Source organism: Nuphar pumila, chromosome 2 (genome assembly GCF_984573655.1).
Source record: "Nuphar pumila chromosome 2, dmNupPumi1.hap1.1, whole genome shotgun sequence".
Taxonomy (NCBI): Eukaryota; Viridiplantae; Streptophyta; class Magnoliopsida; order Nymphaeales; family Nymphaeaceae; genus Nuphar; species Nuphar pumila.
This window is the reverse complement of record NC_143250.1, coordinates 85,602,437-85,622,157: the sequence shown is the minus strand read 5'-3', so window position 1 is coordinate 85,622,157 and position 19,721 is coordinate 85,602,437. Positions and strand designations below refer to the sequence as shown.

The 19,721-nt window shown below is 41.7% G+C and overlaps 1 protein-coding gene across 1 annotated transcript; it reads right to left on the bottom strand.

Annotated features, from left to right (window-relative positions):
* Nucleotides 1-3,138: 3,138 nt before the first annotated feature.
* On the bottom strand, nt 3,139-19,025 carry LOC149845925 (putative N(6)-adenosine-methyltransferase MT-A70-like). Its single transcript, XM_089996086.1, has 7 exons — nt 17,785-19,025; nt 14,411-14,509; nt 7,370-7,453; nt 6,933-7,288; nt 5,909-6,125; nt 4,230-4,309; nt 3,139-3,505 (listed from the first exon to the last, which is right to left on the bottom strand). Exons 1-7 carry the CDS (start codon nt 18,949-18,951, stop codon nt 3,232-3,234), a joined length of 2,277 nt encoding a protein of 758 aa, XP_089852212.1. The 5' UTR covers nt 18,952-19,025; the 3' UTR covers nt 3,139-3,231.
* Between the last annotated feature and the right edge of the window lie 696 nt (nt 19,026-19,721).

The window sequence follows — 19,721 nt, the reverse complement described above, 5'->3', positions numbered from 1 at the left end:
ATGATTTGAAGGATATCTGGATCTCGATCAAGCCTCAACACCTAACCTATAGGTGCTGCAACTTGATAAAAAAAATGCAACAATGAGATCCCAGAAGTGGTATGACGAAAGGGCATGGCATAGGGGATGACTGGAACCCGTTTGAGAATGAACATCCCATACCTAATTTGCAGGGCAGCATAAAGAGGGGGCCCAGTATAGGGCGCCCCATTTTTTTATAAGGGGTCAGCCACTACGTAGATCTCCCTAATTGGGCAAATGGAACTGCTTTCAACATGAATACACGTGTGCACACGCACGTGTTAGGATCCTGGTGGTTTAAGGACTTAACCGTACACACCTTAAAGCTTTTTGGTATATTGGTTAAGCACCTAACATACTAACTCTCACACATATAATAGTCAGTGCAATGTTTTCTATTTGCTTCGAACATAAACACTACATTTCAGTGGATTAAGAGGAGAATTTGGGTAGTTAACAGCTTCCAATTAGTAGATGGCAGTAGTACCATAAGGCGCATGGCAGCAGTATGATGAGATGGTGGAAGATATGCAAACAATGCCATGGTAATGGACATGAAATACTATGGCAGAAGAAGAGAGCTCTCAACTCTATGGAGGAGGAGGTGGAGAGCCGTGCTTCGACGTTGGTATGTTGTAATATGTTTTAGGATGCAGCCTTGCGAGTGCTCGCAACAAGGGGAAGGATGTGGAGGTGGTAGACTGGGCTTATAGGGGAGAGGGGGAGGTGGTTTGTGTTTAGGAAAATTTTGGGGGGTGACTGTGGAGAGAATGGGAAGGATAAGCTTGAAGTTGGTGCATATAGGTGATGGTGCACGAAGATGTGGCTGTTGTTTCAATGCTGGCGGAGGCTTGTTGTAATGGGGAGGTGGGCGGGCGGAGGGTACTTGGTGGTGGAGAAGGAGTCAAGGGACAAGATGTTGGGGGCTTACTATATCGAGGAGGCTATTGGTGGCATGGTGGTGGTAGAGGAGGAGGGTGTTTAAGGGGAGAGCGGATCCGCTCTCCTAGGAGGAGACCTGCTATGGTAAGGGGGCGAATGATTGTGGCTATAATGCAGTGATGGTGGAGCAATATGGCTAAATGGTGGAGGAGGAGGGCAGCAGTAGTGGTAGAGTAGCGCGATGAAGGTAGCACAGGTAGGTATGGCAGTGAACTGGAGGGAAACGGGGCTCCGACCCGCTTCGCCCCATTTGGTCTGGAGATCGAGGATATGAAATGGGGATGAAGGTTAAAATCAAAACCCATGCGGGAATGGACTTACGCTTTTTTCACCTTGCCCCATCCCCGTTAGTAAAATGCTAAATTACTCTTTAGGGATGGCAGTGGACCTAGGGAAAACGGGGCCCCGCCCCGCCTCACCCCATTTGGACCGGGGATGGAGGACATGAAACTGAGATGAAGGTGGGAATGAAGGTTAAAATCAAAACCTGTGTGGAGATGAAGGCGGGGATGAAGGAAAGAATTTTGAGACGGTGCGAGGTGGAGACCTTGTCCCCCCGCCCCAGTCCACTGCCATCCCTAAACGCAAGAGGAGGAGAGTGAGCTGATGGTGAAGTCGTGGTTGGGGCTTGTCCTTGTTGGTTCAGATAACACAGCGGGAAATAGCACCAGCAGAGCAAGAAAGCCATACTTCATATCTCTCGTTTGCTTGCAGAGCATCGTCATGAGCTCCATGGTGCCACTTCTCACTGCACAACCACCGAACACTCTTTATCCTTTTATACTCATCTGACACCATTAGAAAGAACCACTACCTTTCTTTAGCTTGGTGTTATGATCCACCATTATGAACGATTCCTGTAGCAGAGGTACGGGAACTTTAAAAGGTGTGCTAAAACCATGAATGGATATTTGAAACAAAAGCAAGTCCCTCCCTTGCTCTTGTAGCCCCATCACCTGCAGCAAATAATTGAGTCCACGCCACGCCTATGATGCACTGCAAAGGGCATGGTTTTCTCGATATTGTAAACAGGAGCATTGCCCAAGTAACATGAAATTTTCGAACATTATTCTGTCTGCAAGACCACACCACTAAGCAGTATTCATTCTTGGGGAGTGTCAACATATCATCATCATCATCAAGCCTTTTACCAACTCTATGGGTCAGCTTTACCAGTAATATTTCTCCATTCCTGTCTATTTAGAGTAAAAGAAGAATGATAACATGTATCATGAAGCAAATACCTCATCTCTAATCATTCAAGTAGACAAAAATGATGGGAGAACAAGCCCTCCCCATAATGGTGGAGAAACTACAGTGATCAAGTTGCTTGAGCACTTGGGTGTGAAAAAGCAAGGAAGTTGCCTACAGGTAACTCGTTCCAGATTGTAACTCTGCTATTGATGTCAGGTATAGCTGAAAGACATGCAAAAAAGAGCAGTCAATAAAACTAATCCAACGCTCCTATTATGCATAGAGGCCTAGTAGCGTTAAAGGTCATATTTTATGCAGTACCATTTGGTGGTAGCCAACAGCGTCCAATCCTTCGCTCATGGCGCCTATCCCAATCCTTTTCTGTCATGACATGTTAAAATTGGACCAAGACTCGGCTACAGGTTCAAGAGCGGTCAGGGTCACGCCTGATAAAGTCCTAGTCTGGATCTATCAGATCTAAATCCAAGTGCAAGAAACGGGTCCTTCAATCAGACGATACCACCAATGTCCGGCAAAGAATGTCGTCATTGAATTGATGATGACAGGAATAGGATCAAACATATGGTACAGTTGAAAGGAAACATTAATGATTCCCAAGAAGTGAGCACTGTGGGCCCCGCCCGCGCACACACACACACACACACAAGCAAAGAAACCCAGGAGTTGGAGATCCCAAAATGAGCAATCTCATAAACACTTAAAGCTCACAACACCAATCACATGGCATTGATTTGAGTGGGCCCAGATTGTGTTGTGGGTCCCATGCAAAGCTGCAATGTGATTGGACGTTATGATATTGCCTGATGATTGGAAGAAAACTCCAATGAGTAGATTATAAAAGACCATCCAACTTATCGCCTATTTACGGAATGCCGTCCCAACATTACCAGCATTGTTCTCACATAGTGTCTCTGCATGCACGAGTTAAGAAAAACTGTTTGATGAAAGCTACGAGCAACATGGAAAACACCATCGTTTGTATTTTATATAAATAATCAAATAAACGTTTTTAATACAACTTGAAGCTAAGGCATGCCTGATATTTACCATCTCTCAAGACACAAGTTGCATTTGCGGACCCATGGGCTTCTCATCTGATGCAAAAGACTCGCTGGCAGTCAGTTCTACAAACTGGTTTGCCGATTTCGAGTCAGCACCTGAGAATGGGTTTCTCAATGGACCAGGGTTTGAATCTGTGTCAATTGTGGAGGACCTGGGAGGAGAAGCTGGCTGCACCTCAAGGTCTGGATATGCAGCCTTGAACCTAGCTCGCAGGCCTTCATCTACTAATCTCGCTCCATTCAGTTGGTTGCCAAGCGATATCCACCTGAGGCATCAAACAAACACCAATATCAAGGGCATGACGATAAATCTACAGGTGACAAGGTTAAAGCCATCTCTCTCTCTCTCTCTCTCTCTCTCTCTCTCTCTCTCTCTCTCTCTCTCACACACACACACACACACGCTCGTGCTTGCACCAGTCTTCATATAACATTCAAATTACAGAAACTGCAGTGAAAGAGTTCGTTACCCAAAACTTAAGTGAAAATTTGCAACTTTGGAGTTGCCCAAAATTACATCAGGAGAAAGTATAACTCCACAAAATTGTCATAACTACTGTTTCGGGTGATGACTCTATTCTCGTACAAAATTTAATACTAAGATGTGAAAAGGGGGAAAACTGATTGGACATCTCATGCACAGCTTCAAGCTGAACTGACAAATTTTGACATTTTGTTTCTAAAATGAAGCAAAATTTATTTAAAACAAAGATAGAGAAATAAGTAGGTGATAATGACAAATTTTGACATTTTGTTTCTAAAATGAAGCAAAATTTCATTAAAACATAGATAGAGAAATAGGTAAGTAGGTGATAATGACAAATTTTGACGTTAACAATTATTTTCTGAATGAATAAAAAATGCATTCATCCATCTTGCAGCAACTCTTCTACTCATGTATTTGTATTAGTTTCTGGAAAACAATTTACTAGTGTTTAATTAGGATAAAAAACAAAACGGCGTATACCGTTAAAACTACCAGACACCTACCCAGCATGAGTATTGTGCATACGAGCAAAGAGCTCCAATTTCCTTGTCCTTGGACTGATTCTCTCGAGCAATGGGTACATCTGCAAAATTAAGAAGAAAGTCGGAAACTTTTTGTGAACATGGTATTAAGTATTAACTCTTATGCAATTGTCAAATGTCAAACTACGGTAACATGCCTATGTGGCTATCTGATCATTTATTACATTCAAATCACGTGCACAAAGCAAGTTGGCTATGCATCAACTGGCATGGAAGCTCATCAACAGCTGAGTATCTGTAAAATTTCCAGCAGTGTTGCATATAAATGGCAATAATCCATCCATTTTTAGTGTACTCCATATTGAAATGAATGAAATGTAAATGATAACACAGGAGCATTATTCATGCATAGTAGTGAGCATAGATGTCTTGATGGCTGATTGTGCATGAAGATAAACTAGAAGCTTCATGAGCATGGCCAAATCCATTTCAATTTAATGGATAATCAGACTAGGGATGTCAGTCACGAGTGAAGCTCTATGATACTTGTCATTACCTCTTTGAAATACAAAGAATTTGTTACTTCATAGAAAGGCAAATCAGTTAGCTTCAAGAAAATGTTTGGAATCGATCTATCCCCATCCAAACAGTAAAGAATAAAAGGTTGCCTTCTTCACGCATCAGTTTGTCACCCCTTGTAAAACATGTTTGGTATATAACCTGCACAACTTTACTGACTAATTTATTCTTCATATGAACTCATACCTATTTCCGCTTTCCACAGAGAATAACTCATAGGCAAATACCATGACATTTCCTCATCATATATCACAGGAGACAAATGCAACTGGTCATGGTCTTGACTAGTAGATTACCACTATGTTCAATTTAGAGTTTCAACACAAGAATTATTCTTTGAAGGCTTGGTTGTACTATCAACTTCATGTCTAACATTCAGAGCTAGTGGTACATATGGAGAATTGGGCTGAGGTGTTTTTTGGCAAAAGTTGAATTGTAGGCTTCCAATGTTTTCTTCTATTCTCAGTTCTAAGAATTAAAAACAAAAAATAAGTAGCACAACTCATTCTAAGGCTGAGCTTGGTTCAATACACATTCACTGGTTTCATAGGCTGTTAAATCAACCTGCAGATCCACAGTGCTTCACCTATCACTTGTCTGTGCTAATAAAAATGCAAAGTAAATCCGAAGCAACTTTGCATGGATACAGCTACAATGCACAATATGGTTATTGCCATGGAATAGTTTTTCCAATTAAAATACTGTATGGCAATATATTCATGAAAGTAGAAAAAAAAAATGCATGCCACATAAAGTTCAAGAAACATGGATACTGCTCCATGGCGAACCTTTTTGGTTTTGCTAGATGGTTCCCCAACTTCTTTATGGATTTGCCTGCTGGTTGTTAAGAAAAGAGATTTGTATGCATTTGAAGGCATTTCTATGTTCTGACAACATTTCATTGGATAATCTTATATATGCTGTTGTCAGTATATTTTTTAACCTTAACTTGATTGAAAAAAAAAACCTTTTTTTGTCTCCTATCTATGCAAGTGTACAAATGCACCATAAACATGGTCAAAGAAGAAACCTTATTTATGTTTTATGTATATACATGCTCTAATTTAGTTTAGTTACTGACAAAAATAATTATCTTAAAAAAAAAGAGACATTGTAATTACCTCATCTGGTTTTCGGCTCGTCTCCCGAACTTCAGCAACAAGGACATCAGTATCTATGTTCCGATTAACTTCCGGATTACCCTTAATCCCAACAAGACAATGCTCTTTACTATGATTTAGCCAGTGACCAGTACGGCCCGTTCTGATAATTCTTTGTAGTTGATTGGTCTTCACCCAGATAAGTTCCTCAACACGCTTGTACCCCCAAAGCTCCAGGCTGACATTTATATAGCAAAAGTCTATAAGCTCAGAGAAATCTACATAAAGCAGGTTTTGCTAAATGAGTTGTTTTTCAACAATAACATATGGCCACTTATAGACACTTAGATGGAAAAGCATTAATTTAAACAAGCAAATGAATGGAACAAGAATTTAAAAAAGGAAAAGAACTAGTCACTCGTGGGCAGGAAAAAAATGCTTTGGCACAAGAAATAACAAAACCTGATGTTTCCATTAATACCTTTGAAAAGTTGTATAAGAAGAAACAGAAGTATTTTTCATCTTAATTAACGTCAATATCTTATCTGCACCAACACCCAAGACCCCCCACCACCCCAAAAAAAACAAAAAGAATATCTAACTAATTCTTCTTTTTGCTAAGGAAATCTTGAACAAGTCTTGCCTTTGTGCAGCAGAAGTGAAAATCAAGTATCCCTAGCTTGCATCATATTCAGTTTGGGTATATAAGATCTTAATGCTGGTTACACAATTAAGCTTGCATCATATTCACCAAATGTTGCAATATTCCAATTTATGTTTTCATTTCATTTTAAATGATTTTTCAAAAACAAAAATAACAAAAGTACAAAACTTCAGGATATATACTAAATAACTTCAACATAAAAATATCACAATGTAGTCATGATATTTTATGTTTTTTTAATCCCCCTGGTTTCCCCAAGAAAACCCACTAATTTTGTAAATTTTCTTAAGAAAAACTTGCCAATCTTATTGTAAGGAAATATTGTTGGCTATGGCTTGCATATACAAAATATTGCTATCAGGGAAAGATGAGTTAATCTACCACTCCCGTCCAAGCTCCATCGCACGCCCAGTAACCCACAGAAAAATCAGGCCATCAGTCTGCAATGCAGGAACATTAAGATTCCTCATCTCATCATCAGCCATTGTTCCATAAGGCAATTCCATGTGAATGTCCCAGGGTGGGTCAGCCATGATAACTCCAAACTGGCCCAAAATGTCCATACGAAAGTTACGAATGTCACAGTTAATCCACTGTGGCTCGCCAAGTTCTACCTCTGAACAGTATTCAGCACGTTGTGGCTTTATTGGCTTCTGGGGGGTGAGATTAGCTGCCCCCATCATCATTGCAGGAACATCTGGGGTTGGATCAAGCTCATAGTGCACATACTTGCACGTCTGCATGTATAAGCATATATTAATTGAACTTTACTCTGAAGGGTGAAAATAACAAAGTATTTATGATGAATAAATATTTACCTTCATGTGCCTACAAGTGTCCAGAAAAGAGCAGTCACCTAAATTGATATCTGTATGTGGAGCAATTATACGACGAAAATGGACCTGCAAGAGAGAACTGACACATTGAGGAAAGCACAGCCCCTTGATGATTCTCAATGAACATCTTAGAACTATTTTCATTAGAAAAATGAAAGCACAGATATACAATCCTTTCAACATCCCAATCCCTAGGATTCCCAACTCTACACTACCATTTCATATCAAGTACAAATTAACTTATTGACAAATATTGCTAATAAGAACAATGGGTAAATGCCTAAATGAAAAAACCCAGTTTGAACCAATGTTGTATGTATCGTACGATAAGGTATGATACATTTCGTTACTATTTAGAATATCGATATGATACACACTTGTATCGCGATACGAATGTGTATCATAGTTGTATGTATCATATGATACATGCCCAGATCATACTGTATAGTACGATACAGGGTCAACCCTCTTAAAAAATGACTAATTTGTAATTTTTCAGTTTTGGGTTTTAAAGACCTCTTGAGGAATGACTCTCATTTGTGTAGAAGCCATTAGACAAATATCGGCACACCCTATGACTCGTGAGAGTGATTTGGGAGCCGATCGTGCACAAGGGAGAAGGATTTTGCGGTTTCCTAAAGTAAAAGTGCATTTTCACTATTTTTTCACTCAAAGAAGTGGGTTAAGGTAAAAAAAATTATTATGAATAAAATTACAAAGCTACCCACAAAAAAAAAATTGCCTCGAGAGGTGCTGCCCCCTTAGAACCCCTCGCCAACATGACAATGAGACACTTAAGTAATGAGTGAAAATCGATTGAAAATCAAGTACAACTATTGCCATAATATTTTCGTTTATGTAATATGAAAGTACTACTCTTGTGGCATGTTCTTAATTGCAAGATATTTAATATTTTGCATTGTTCTTATGAGATGTGTATGCAATATTATCTATGATTTTATATTAGTTGATGTTTGATGATGTCTTATGCAGCTCATAGAAACATAAATGTTTCATATGTGATTTTATGGTTGTATTTTATACAATTCATCATTGTTTCTTATGATCTGATTTTTTTTATAATTTTTGTTAATTTTTTCTGATTTTTTGAATTTTTTTATTAAAAATTTATGATATTTTACAATATGATACTATACGATACAGTCTTAATTTGGGCCTGACCGATACGATACTTACAACCTTGGTTTGAACACTAATTTTTTAATGCACAAAATTTATAATCATTATCATTAGTGATTTGGTGTCTTATGCAAGCCTGATGCACAACTTAGATCGCTGGGCCTACTTACAAAAGTTATGTAAGCGCAAATGGAAGACAATTTGAAGCATTTCTCACATCTTATTATTCCCATTTCTTTGTACATGATTATAACAAGATTATGCTCACCTACATCTCCCAACCCTCACTCCAATTTGCAACAACATGAGCATTGGTGCACGTATGTTGTAACCAGTGTTGTGAAAAGCGTTGAGGAGCGAGGCGCTCCACCAAAATCTGAGGCGAGGCGTAAGCCTCAAAAAAAATTAATTTAAAAAAACTATAAAAATTATAAATAAATAAGAAATGCTTTATTGATGAAGCACCAACCAACACGAAATAAAAAATCTCAAATAAATACGGAAAAAATATGAGATTAACATGTAAAAGTAACATTAATGCAACAACTTGATTTATGTAAGCATCTAAGAAAAAAATATGAACATTCATTCAATAAAAAAACTAACATTAACAACAAAAGGGACAGGGGGAGCAGAGCCCCCCTGTCGACAAGGCAAATGGCAGGGGGGGTGGAGCCCCCCGCCGGCAAAGCAAGGAGGACAGGAGGGAGCAAAGCCCCCCTGTTGACAAGGCAAATGGCAGGGGGGTTGGAGCCCCCTGCCGGCAAAGCAAGAAGGACAGGGGGTGCAAATCCCCCTGCCTGACGACAAGGTGAGCGACAGGGGGCTTCGCCCCCCTGTCGGTCGACCAAGAGAGAAAAGCAAGGGAGGGGGGGGGGGGGGACCCCCTGCCCACGAGAGGCGACAACAGGGGGCACCGCCCCCTTGTCGGCCGACCCCAAAAGAAAGGCAGGGGGTAACCCCCTACCGACGAGAGGCGACGACAGGGGGCTCCGCCCCCCTGTCGGTCAACCAAGAGAGAAAAGCAGAGGGGGGGGAACCCCCTTCCCACGAGAGGCGACGACAGGAGGCACCGCCCCCTGTCGGTCGACCCCAAAAGAAAGGCAAGGGGTAACCCCCTGCGGACGAGAGGCGACGACAGGGGGCTCTGCCCCCTGTCGGTCGACCCCTCACGGAGAAGAAGTAAATAAGAGGGTTTACCTGGCGGCGGCGACTCCGACGTCACCGAAAAACGCAGAGGAAAGGCGGCGTCGGGGATGTCGGCCGAGATCGCCAGAACGGATGGCGGTGGCGGTGAGTCGTTGGCGCCCTCGCAACAGAGAAAAGAAGATGGTGGTGGACGGCGGGTCGCCGACACCTTCTCAGCAGAGGAAAGAAGAAGGTGGAAGAAGCGATGACCGACGGCGGGTGGTGGCCGGCGACAGCGGTCGCGGGGGACGAGAGGGGACGGAGTGGAGAGAGAAGGGGCGAGGGCTTTTGCCCCTCGCCCGAGGCGCCTGTGTCTTTTTTAAAGACACAGGTTCTCTCGAACCTTCGAGAATACGGGTCCGGGTCGGACTCGGGTCTGGGCCCATCCGATTTTTTTTAATGCGCACCTCACGGTGAGGCGCGCCTCACCTCAAGGCGCATGAGGCGTACACTTTTATGGTTTTACGCTTTTTAAGTGTGCCTCAAGTCAAAAGGCCCTCGCCTCGAGGCGAGGCGCGTTTTTAACAACACTGGTTGTAACACAAGCATATGGAGGTTATGACATGACTTTCTCAAGGAATTGGTATACATAAATATAGACAACATATGTATGTTTATAGGTAAGTGTGTATGACCGAAAATACAATTGAGAAGCCCATGGCCTCAGATTGGCTGAAAAGTGGTATGGTGAGACTGGTTATTGCCAGAATGGTGCAGGTCAATACAATGTGTTTTATTCTATGTCACATAGGTGCGGATGCGGATGCGGCGATGTGGCACTTTAAAAAAACTTGGGTGCGCGGGTGTGGGGAAGATATATATATATATATATATATATATAATTTTTAACAATTTTAAGTTAACACTGTGTATTTGTTTGCATTTATGTATTTATATATATAATATAGATAAAAATGGACTTGATTAGGGTTAACTGAATCTACGTTTGGATAGAAATGGACCTCAGTATGGTTGACTTCACCTAACACAAAGGAAGTTGTGTCCAAGTGTCGCACCCGCCTGGGTGCGGGTGTGACACGGGTGCGGTGCCCTGTTAGAAGAGTCTCTATGACATAGGTTTTATTTGGTCAAATTGGTTTAAAATGGACTTGCATATTGGCATGAAGGGTATACATTCAAATGAGTATGGTATTGCTGGCTTTCGGCTGCAACAAAGTAGGATATTGGTAAAGGGAGTGAAAACCTTCGAGATAGTCCCAACTCTAGTTTCTGGCATTGTAATTGCTGGATGTCGTGTATATGTAAAATCACTCTGTTAGCGCTACAATTAAGCTAAATTCCAAGCTGCATCTAAATATGAAATTACAATCTAAGTCAATGAATGGGCAGGCAATTGAGTGGTTCAAATCATAGTTGGCAAACTCGTGACTTGGACTCGGATCACCCGACCCCTAACTCGCGGGTCAGTGGGTCGACTGAGTAACTCGGCCAGGTTAGGAACTTAGGACCTAAATTTTTTTAGTGTTTTTTTTTTAATTATACTTTAATTTTTAAATATAGAATATAACACTATGTTTTCTACAATGTGAATGCAAATAATCAAACTCCAATCAACAAATTCACTAAATCAAATCATCAAAGAATAAAAACTGTTGGGGGCAGTGTTGTGAAAAGCGTTGAGGCGTAGCGAGGCGCTCCACCAAAATCTGAGGCGAGGCGTAAGCCTCGAGGCGTAAAGCGTAAGCCTCAAAGTTTTTTTTTTTAAAACTTAAAAAAACTTTAAAAAACTATAAAAAAATATCTAAAATTATAAATAAATAAAAAAATCTTTATTGATGAAGCAACAACCAACAGGAAATAAAAAATCTCAAAAAATAGTGAGTTCATAAAAAATAATAGTGAATGAGTTCATCAAAAATAAAACTTTAAGCCTTAGGATTTTTCTTCATAAGCTTGAAAATACAACACACATATCTCCAATATTTAAGCCCAAACAAGAATAGTGAGTTCATCAAAAATAAAACTTTAAGCCTTAGGATTTTTCTTCATAAGCTTGAAAACACAACACACATATCTCCAATATTTTCAAACTATCACAATGTTTTAGCAGTATTTTCATGAAATATTATTAAAGTATTTTGTCATCATTTTTTCAAAATAATGAAAATTTGAAGCATGCAATGATATTATCATGAAACATTGTGATATTTCCCCTTCCTAGATTTCTGATTTAACATCTTTTTCTCAATTTCATATTATTTCTATCTATTATCTTTTTTCTATTTTCCATAGTTTGGCATGAAAGACAGCCTATTTCTATTATGTTTCCTGACTTTTCCATTTTTTCTCTCTATCCACAATTGCTAAGCTTTTCTCATGGAAAATAGGTGTGCTTGAGTTATCTCACCTAATCGACTCACTGAACATTGATAGTGATATCATGACTAGGTCAAAAATTATATCTTAGTCAGTAGGTTATGTATCCCCTTAACTTAAATGTTAAAGTTTAGCATAAACATGCTACAAGATCAACAATAGCACCTCAACCAAGGTGACTGCAGTCAATCATATCAAAAGGCTCATCAGAAGCAGAAGAGCTGTGGCACTCCACAATCATCATCATGACTGATTGGTGACTATGCCCTTAAGTAGCAGAGGCTCTAAAATGAACAAAGTCCTTCACACTGTTAAAAGCTGATAATCCAAAAGCCATTGAAGGAAGGCAAAATGTAAGCCAGCCCTTTCTTTTTAATTTTCCTTTTTTTTATGATATGCAGGCTGGGGTTAGCCTCTCAGGTCTTGAACATGAGACTCTTTGTTGTGACAGTGCTACTTTACAATCCAGCTATCTCATTCTTTTAGGCCTGTCAACATGTCACCTAGCCCATGTCGACAGACCTAAACAGAAATTCCATAGGTTCCCATGTTGATCATCTATGTCACATAGGTGTGGGTGCGTGGTTGGGGCACTTTAAAAAAATTGGGGTGCGTGGTTGCGGGAGGGTATAAATTTGCGCGATGCAGCACCTTTACTAAGGGGCTTATGGTTTTCCACATTAACTGAAAACAAAAAGAATAGTTGAATGCATTTTCTGTGCATGAACTACAGCAAAAAGAGGCGTGTACGCCTCAGTCTGAGGCGCGCCTCGCCTCAAGGCGTGCGCCTCAAGGCCTATGAGGCGCACGCCTCATGGGTGTTGCGCTTTATACCTGCGCCTCAAGGCACAAAGGCCCTCGCCTTGAGGCGAGGCGCGCTTTTTGCGCCTTGAGGCGCGTTTTTAATAACACTGGTTGGGGGCTATGTCACACGGACACTCCATTTTGCCCTCCGTACCCATGTCGACACACATCAACATCTGGACACGCCATTTTACCCTTTGTACATACAAGTTTGTATTCAATTTATAATTTATAATTATATTTTTAGTATATAATATATTTTAGATATAGCATATATATTTAGATTATATTCAGTTTATTTTGAAGTTATTTGTATTTATGTGATATATATAGTTGTGTCCCCATACCCACATTTTTTTGAAATTGCAGTGCTGTACCCTTTGTATCCACACCCGCACCCAGGTGACATAGGTTGGGGGTTTTTTCACCATTTTATGTACCATGTTTGTGTCTTTGTGGTGGGGGATTGTGTGGACAATGGACAACAAAATAAACCCCAATAGTGTGCATCGTGCACACTGCGATATAGGGAAAGTAGGAAAACCCCATCAATTTGGACAAAAAAAATCTATGGCCCCAAGGCCACAACAGAGACAAGGCAAAGAGAGAGTGAGGGCTTTGAGAGAGAAGGGTCTAGGCTCACCTTGCAAAGAGAGAGAAGGCCTCATAGACTCACCCTGGAGAGAGAGAGAGAGACTCCTCGGCTTGCCTCACAAAGACACAGAGGGAGGGAGAGCCGATGAGGCTCGCCTCACAGAGAGAGAGAGAGCCTCCTCGGCATGCCTTGCAGAGAGAGAGGGCCTCCTCGGCTTGCCTCGCAAAGAGAGAGAGAGAGAGAGGTTGTCGGCGACGGATGGTGGTTGCAGGTGATCATCAGTGGTTGCCGACAATCGCCTAGGGTTCAAGAAGTGTCGAGAGAGAACAAGAAGGATCGACTGTCGACCCTTCTCGAAAAAAAATCCTTTTAAAAGGTTAAAACCGTTTTGTATTGAAACGAACCTGTTCGAAATCCGATTCGTACTGGGTGAATCAGGACCGAATAGTCTCGTAGTGTCTCAGTCCTGAATCGGCGACTCATCGAGTCAGCCAATTCAAGCCTGATCCTGGTTAAAACAGGATTGGCCTGAATCAGCGGCCCAGTTAGTGGGCGATCTGATCTGACTCGGGCAATCGCCAGGTTTGCTATGATTGAAATTTATAACCTAAAAGTTTCAAATTGTTGAACTATTGCAGTTGGAGCATGTTCAGTCAGCAATGCATTAGATAAGATTGGACAAATAAACATTCACAAATTTGGTTTAGGTGCTTCTTGACTACAGCCAACTACTTGTTGACCTACAACAGGCAGCATCCAGTTGTGTCCTGCACCAACATCCAGGAAGCCGTCTCAAAGCACCTTAGTTATATATAGCTAGATACAGAGTAATATTAATATAGCCATCAGAGGGATGGGTCAAAAGGACATGGGAGTTCATACTTTACGCAGCAAAGATATGAAAAAAGACAAATAATCAAATTGGAGACCAAATCCATCCAAAATTCAGTTTTACTGACCTTCTCACATGCAATGAAAGAACCACTTTGACGACGACAATCTTCTTTTGTTAAAGCTGTGCAATATTCCTTCAGCTGAGGACCTCCCTTAGTTTTGAACTGCCAAACAGGAAATTGTTGGTGACAATTATGCAGGCTATAGGCAAGAATAATATCTAAATTGTAATACTCCATCAGAAACATGCATCTTAGATGAATATCAAAACATCACTTAGAACTCATCTTGTTAGAGAAGCAATTGCAGACATTGGAAAAGCTCGCACAGGAAAATCAAAGTAAGATGTTTGAAGGATAAAAAGAAAAAACAGTCACCTGAGTCTGATGCAAATAAGAGTTGCAGCAGAAATTCAGGAAAAGGTAACAAATAAGACAAATCATATGCTAAATGTAGTTTGTCATCTGCACAGCCTACCTTTGCTGTCCAAGGTAGTTTAAGCCAATGGTCATCACCTGAATAGTTCAAGGACCTCCTACCCTTATGATTTTGGCTTGAAAAGTGGTTACTAAAGCCTAAAGGTTTTGATGATTTGATCCAAAGAGGGTGGTTTATGGGCTGCCTTTTGTCTCATAAGCAAACTCAATGGGGTTGGGGAAACAATTAGAGGGAAGAAAAGGCACTGATGGATCACCTACCATTAAGGCTTATGCGTTTCAACTCATCAATATCCCCTGTCAATGTTTAAAATATTCCTATAAGGTGGATCCTATATGTACATAAAAAATACCTGCACTCACCAGAAACACCCAAGAGTAGATAAACTAAAAAAGGATAGAATAAAGGCAATGGTCTAGATCCACATGTTTGAGGGAGCACACAAAATATCAAAAAAAGTTTCACCTAGAATTTCCTATGTCAACATGGCATGATGCCCACGGAAACATTGAACGTGTCATGACACTTCATGGACATAGTCAATGCATATCCCTAATTTCATTTATTCTTTAATGATCTTCATCCCTTTTTTTCAGTAATTTGCTCCAAAAAGGAAAATTATATCATCAGATTATTATTTAATGCTACAAATAACTTCACTAATTGTAATGGATTAAAATTGTTCTCGGTTTATGTTTGTATATAACCACGTCCTAGACTTAGAAAACCTATATGCCACACACTTGCCTTATGTCTTGTACCCGTATCCATTTCTATGGAACAGTTTCTTATAGCCTTTCCACATACATCTATTTTCAACAACCCCAAGGAGCCCTAAATGTAAGTTTACGGGAAGGGACTAGTTCACCAGAGATTTTCAAACCTACCAAAAGTCATTGTTCTTGGAATTAGATGCCTGAGCCTCATTAATCAAGCTCTTACATCGAACAGTGGTGGCTGCCTGCAACTTGAAGATGGCAAATGACAAATACTTTGAAGTTTGAACTGAAGGGATACTATAAAGTATCCAATTAATTTGAAATGAAAGCTAACTACCATGAGAGTGCAGTATGGAATAATAAGATTCTTCACTGAAATTTTGAGATTTCTTCACAGGTCTACTACAACAGTTGCATAAGGCCTCTCATGAAATACTCTCTGAAGCTATGTCACAGAGATTTGGCTAGCAGGGTGCCGCACCCGCGTCGACGCGACGCGACATGGGTGCAGGTGCGGCATTGGGTGCGGTCAATGCACCCAGGGTCATTTTGGTCCAATTTTCAGACTTAAAAAAAATTTGCCAAGAAATTTTTTTTTGCCCTATATGTCACAGGGATTCTCCAACTAGGTGCCGCACCCGCACCCAATGCGGTCAACCTGACCCTGGGTGCAGTCAACGCACCCAGGGTCATTTATGTCCAACTTTTGGACTTTATATATATATATATATATATATATATATATATATATATATATATATATATATATAATTTTTTATATTTTTGCCGCACCCCCGCACCCGGGTTTTTTTGGAAGTGCCGCATCCCCGCACCCGCACCCATGTGACATAGCTCTGAAGCTACTGAACATGGACACTAAATCTGTCTAGTCTCCATGGACACTTGCACAGAAATTTAGACACATTAGGTGCATGAGTTGTTCAAATCTAGAGGTATATGACTCTATTGGTGACAATATAGGGCTTTGTCCCTAAAAAAAGAGGAAGTAAAGGCACCTTTTTAACAAAGCCCTGCAACCAGTCACCTCTGGAATGATGGCTAGATGGACACCCATGCAAAGCTATGTGGGCCAGGAGCTCTAACCCATGCTTTCACTTTTTTGAGGTTGATTCAAGGCCATTTATCAAGCTCGATCCAAAGGATTTCAGTTAACTAACCTTTTGCACATTTTGTTGGTAAATTGATATCTACCGGTCCCCTCTTTTATAGTTGTAACAATCATGGAATATTTATTCAATCCACACAGCTAGAGGATTTTTACAATGCGAGCAAACAATTGTATGTCTACAGAACTTCTGATGTGTGGGGTGAAAAATGCTTGAAGGTTTGAACTCTTTGCAAAACATTCACTTCCAAACTCAACAAAGCGTGTTCATCAATTATGGGTCAATGTGGAAAAACATTTGGATAGGATGAAGTAGAACTTGAGTGAAGTGCCCGTTTGCTAAAATTGTTTCATTCTCTTCCAAATGTTAGCCAGACCTTTCTCTCTTTGGCCTAAGAAAAATGGCAGCAAAAACCCTAGACTTTTTCCAAAGCAGTTACTGAGGATGACAACATACATCCATAATTCATTTTGCTTGTTCTCTGCTCTGATCTTCTTAGTAAACCATTTCTTCTAAAAAACTAATGTTTAGTAGTCATCAGCTCATTTCTAGCCTGAAGGGAACCCAAAATCCTCATACTGCTCTGGCAGAAAGTTTTTGAACTTTGGCGAAACAAGAAAAGCCACATAATAATGAACACAATTCTCAATCATCCTCAACAGAAGGCTGAATAAGCAATGAGGGTCTTCCAAAACAACCTGCGTTCAACCAAAGAGCCATTTACCGTGAATGAAAATAATTTCATGGCTAGAAAAATGAAAGGACACTAAAATTCTTAAAATCTCATTTTCCTTCTAGATCTTCCGATATATCTACACATATTTTCTGATATTTCACTAAGATAATGCCTGTTTTTTACTCCTCAATATTCATATTGCTATCTTTATGATAGTCCATTAAGTCAGGGTCTTTGTGATCGACTGCAAATAATCCCATGATCAGCTATCGTTTCCCCCCCGCCCCCCCCCCCTCCCCGTACTATTCCTTGATTCCATATATGACAAAAGGAGAAACATTTCCACACCACAGAACGATCAAACAAAACTGTAAGGTGCAACGCCCTAATAAAACTATACAAGCAATAAATTAACCATTTCCATGATAAATAATAACAGAAACGGTATGGATCATGGTGATAACGTTTGACTATCTGACCTTGGCTGCAACAGCAGTCTCCTTGGCTGTAGGCCGGTGAATCAGATCGAGAAGCTCCTCCCCTGTCTTCGACTTCTGCAATTCTCTGAAGGACTTCCTGTTCAGCAATGTCTCCAGATCCTTCATGTCCTCATCCTCTGTCCTCGGTTTCACAGGCACAGTCGGGCCACCCATGGTTGTGGCCGGCAATGGTGGCAGAGCTGGCCGGTGCAATGGGCCGACTCCCAATGGTCTCGGCATCCCCATCATCCCTAAAACCCTACCCCCTCCTCCTCCTCTCGGGCCCATCATTGCTCCGCCTGGAGGTGGAACTCCACCAGGAAAGATTCCCGGAAAATGGGGCTCAGCAGACCCCATCCACATCTCCGAACGCGGCATCATCCCAAACACCCCCCCGTTCGGTTCAGTACCTGCTGGAACTGGTGCCAGCGTCCCCGCTGGCGCTTGAACCCCTCCTCCCCCTCCGTCGCCCTCCGCCCCCTGAGAGTTTTCCGGCAACTCCTTCACGAGCCGGTTCCGGTCGATCCCTAGAACCATAACCCTAGACTTCCCACTCACAACGAACTCCTCGAGGTCGATGGCTCCACCAGACTCCGCGAGCGACCGCAGTGCCGCCTCCACACCAGCGATCAGCCCAGCCTCCCCACCAAGTTCGAGCAACGCTGCCCGCTCCGCCGGCGACACCGAGGACGACTGCTCGTTCTCGATCTTCCGAAGCACCGCGGCCGAGTCGATGGATGCGAAGGGCACCCGCTCGAGAAGCAAGAGGGCGATCATGGATCGGACGATCGGCAATGCCTTGGCGGTGGCGGCGGCGGCGGCCTCGGCGGAGAGGTCCGACCGGGGGCGGGAATCAGGCGACCCGGGTCCGGATGCCGGGCCGGCGTCAGAGGGAGGGGGCATTCTCCGGCCGGGAAGATCGGCGGGGAGGGAAGATGAAGATGAGGAGGGCCGCTTTCTAGGGTTCGGAGGGAGGGAGTTGAAGGCGGAGACGACGCGGAGGGAGAGGTCGAGGGAGGAGATGAGGCCGGGGACGATGCTCTGGAGGGACGCGATGAGGCCGTCCTGCTCGCGGCGGCCACCGTCGATCCTCTCCTGCAGGCGGTGGCGCTTCTCCTTGAAGACAGCGGCGTCTTCGCCGGCGTCCTTAGCCGGGGATGGCTCCATCGACGGCCGGATTTTGGGGTTTCAGATCGATTCCGGACAGGTTTCCTGTGCAATCTCGTTGTGAAAGAGAACGTGGGTAGTGTGAGGGGACTTCCTCAGTTTATAGCGTTATTAAATAACTATAATGCCCTCACAGTTGCCCTGACCTTTGTTTTACGTGGGTGTATTTTATGGCAAAGATTGAGGACAATTTTGGCATTTAGGTGAATACGGGCCGGATTATAGTGGATCCAAATATTTTGAAACGAAGCTAAATGCCTAGATTTGATATTGCAGAGTTGAATCCGGGTCCAAATCTAACGTTGATCATATTGACCCTGAGAACGAAAACAAAAAGAGATTAAAAACAAGACTTTTAGGTGTAAAAAATACTGACAGGTGGGATTTGATCCAAAGCTAATATAGACCGGAAAAAAATGCCGACCCGAATCCAAATTCCGAGTGCAAAAAGTCCATTATGTTAAGTCAGAATCCAGTTCAAGTTTATATTGGGGTTAGGGATGTCAATGAATCGAATTTTATATGATATCCGTCAGAATTTGATTCTGTTTAGTTGCATTTGTTAAGCTAAAACCATATCGGATTGTAATCAGACGTGGATATGGTTTTGATTTTTTATGACATAAACCAATAAATATCCAAATTTGAGGGATATCTGAATCCGTTTCCATGTAAAAAAGAGGATCTAGTATGAGCTTTTCACTGTCAGAATCTGAATCTGAATTTGAATATGTTTAGCCAACATCCTATTACTTCGTATATGGTATTCA

Coding starts and splice junctions, on each gene's coding strand:
- LOC149845925 (XM_089996086.1), bottom strand. CDS start 18,951: ATGGAGCCATCCCCGGCTAAGGACGCCGGCGAAGACGCCGCTGTCTTC. Junction 6,126..6,932: donor ATGGAGCTTGGACGGGAGTG/GTAGATTAACTC, acceptor TATAAATGTCAG/CCTGGAGCTTTGGGGGTACA. Junction 3,506..4,229: donor ATGCACAATACTCATGCTGG/GTAGGTGTCTGG, acceptor TTGATGCCTCAG/GTGGATATCGCTTGGCAACC.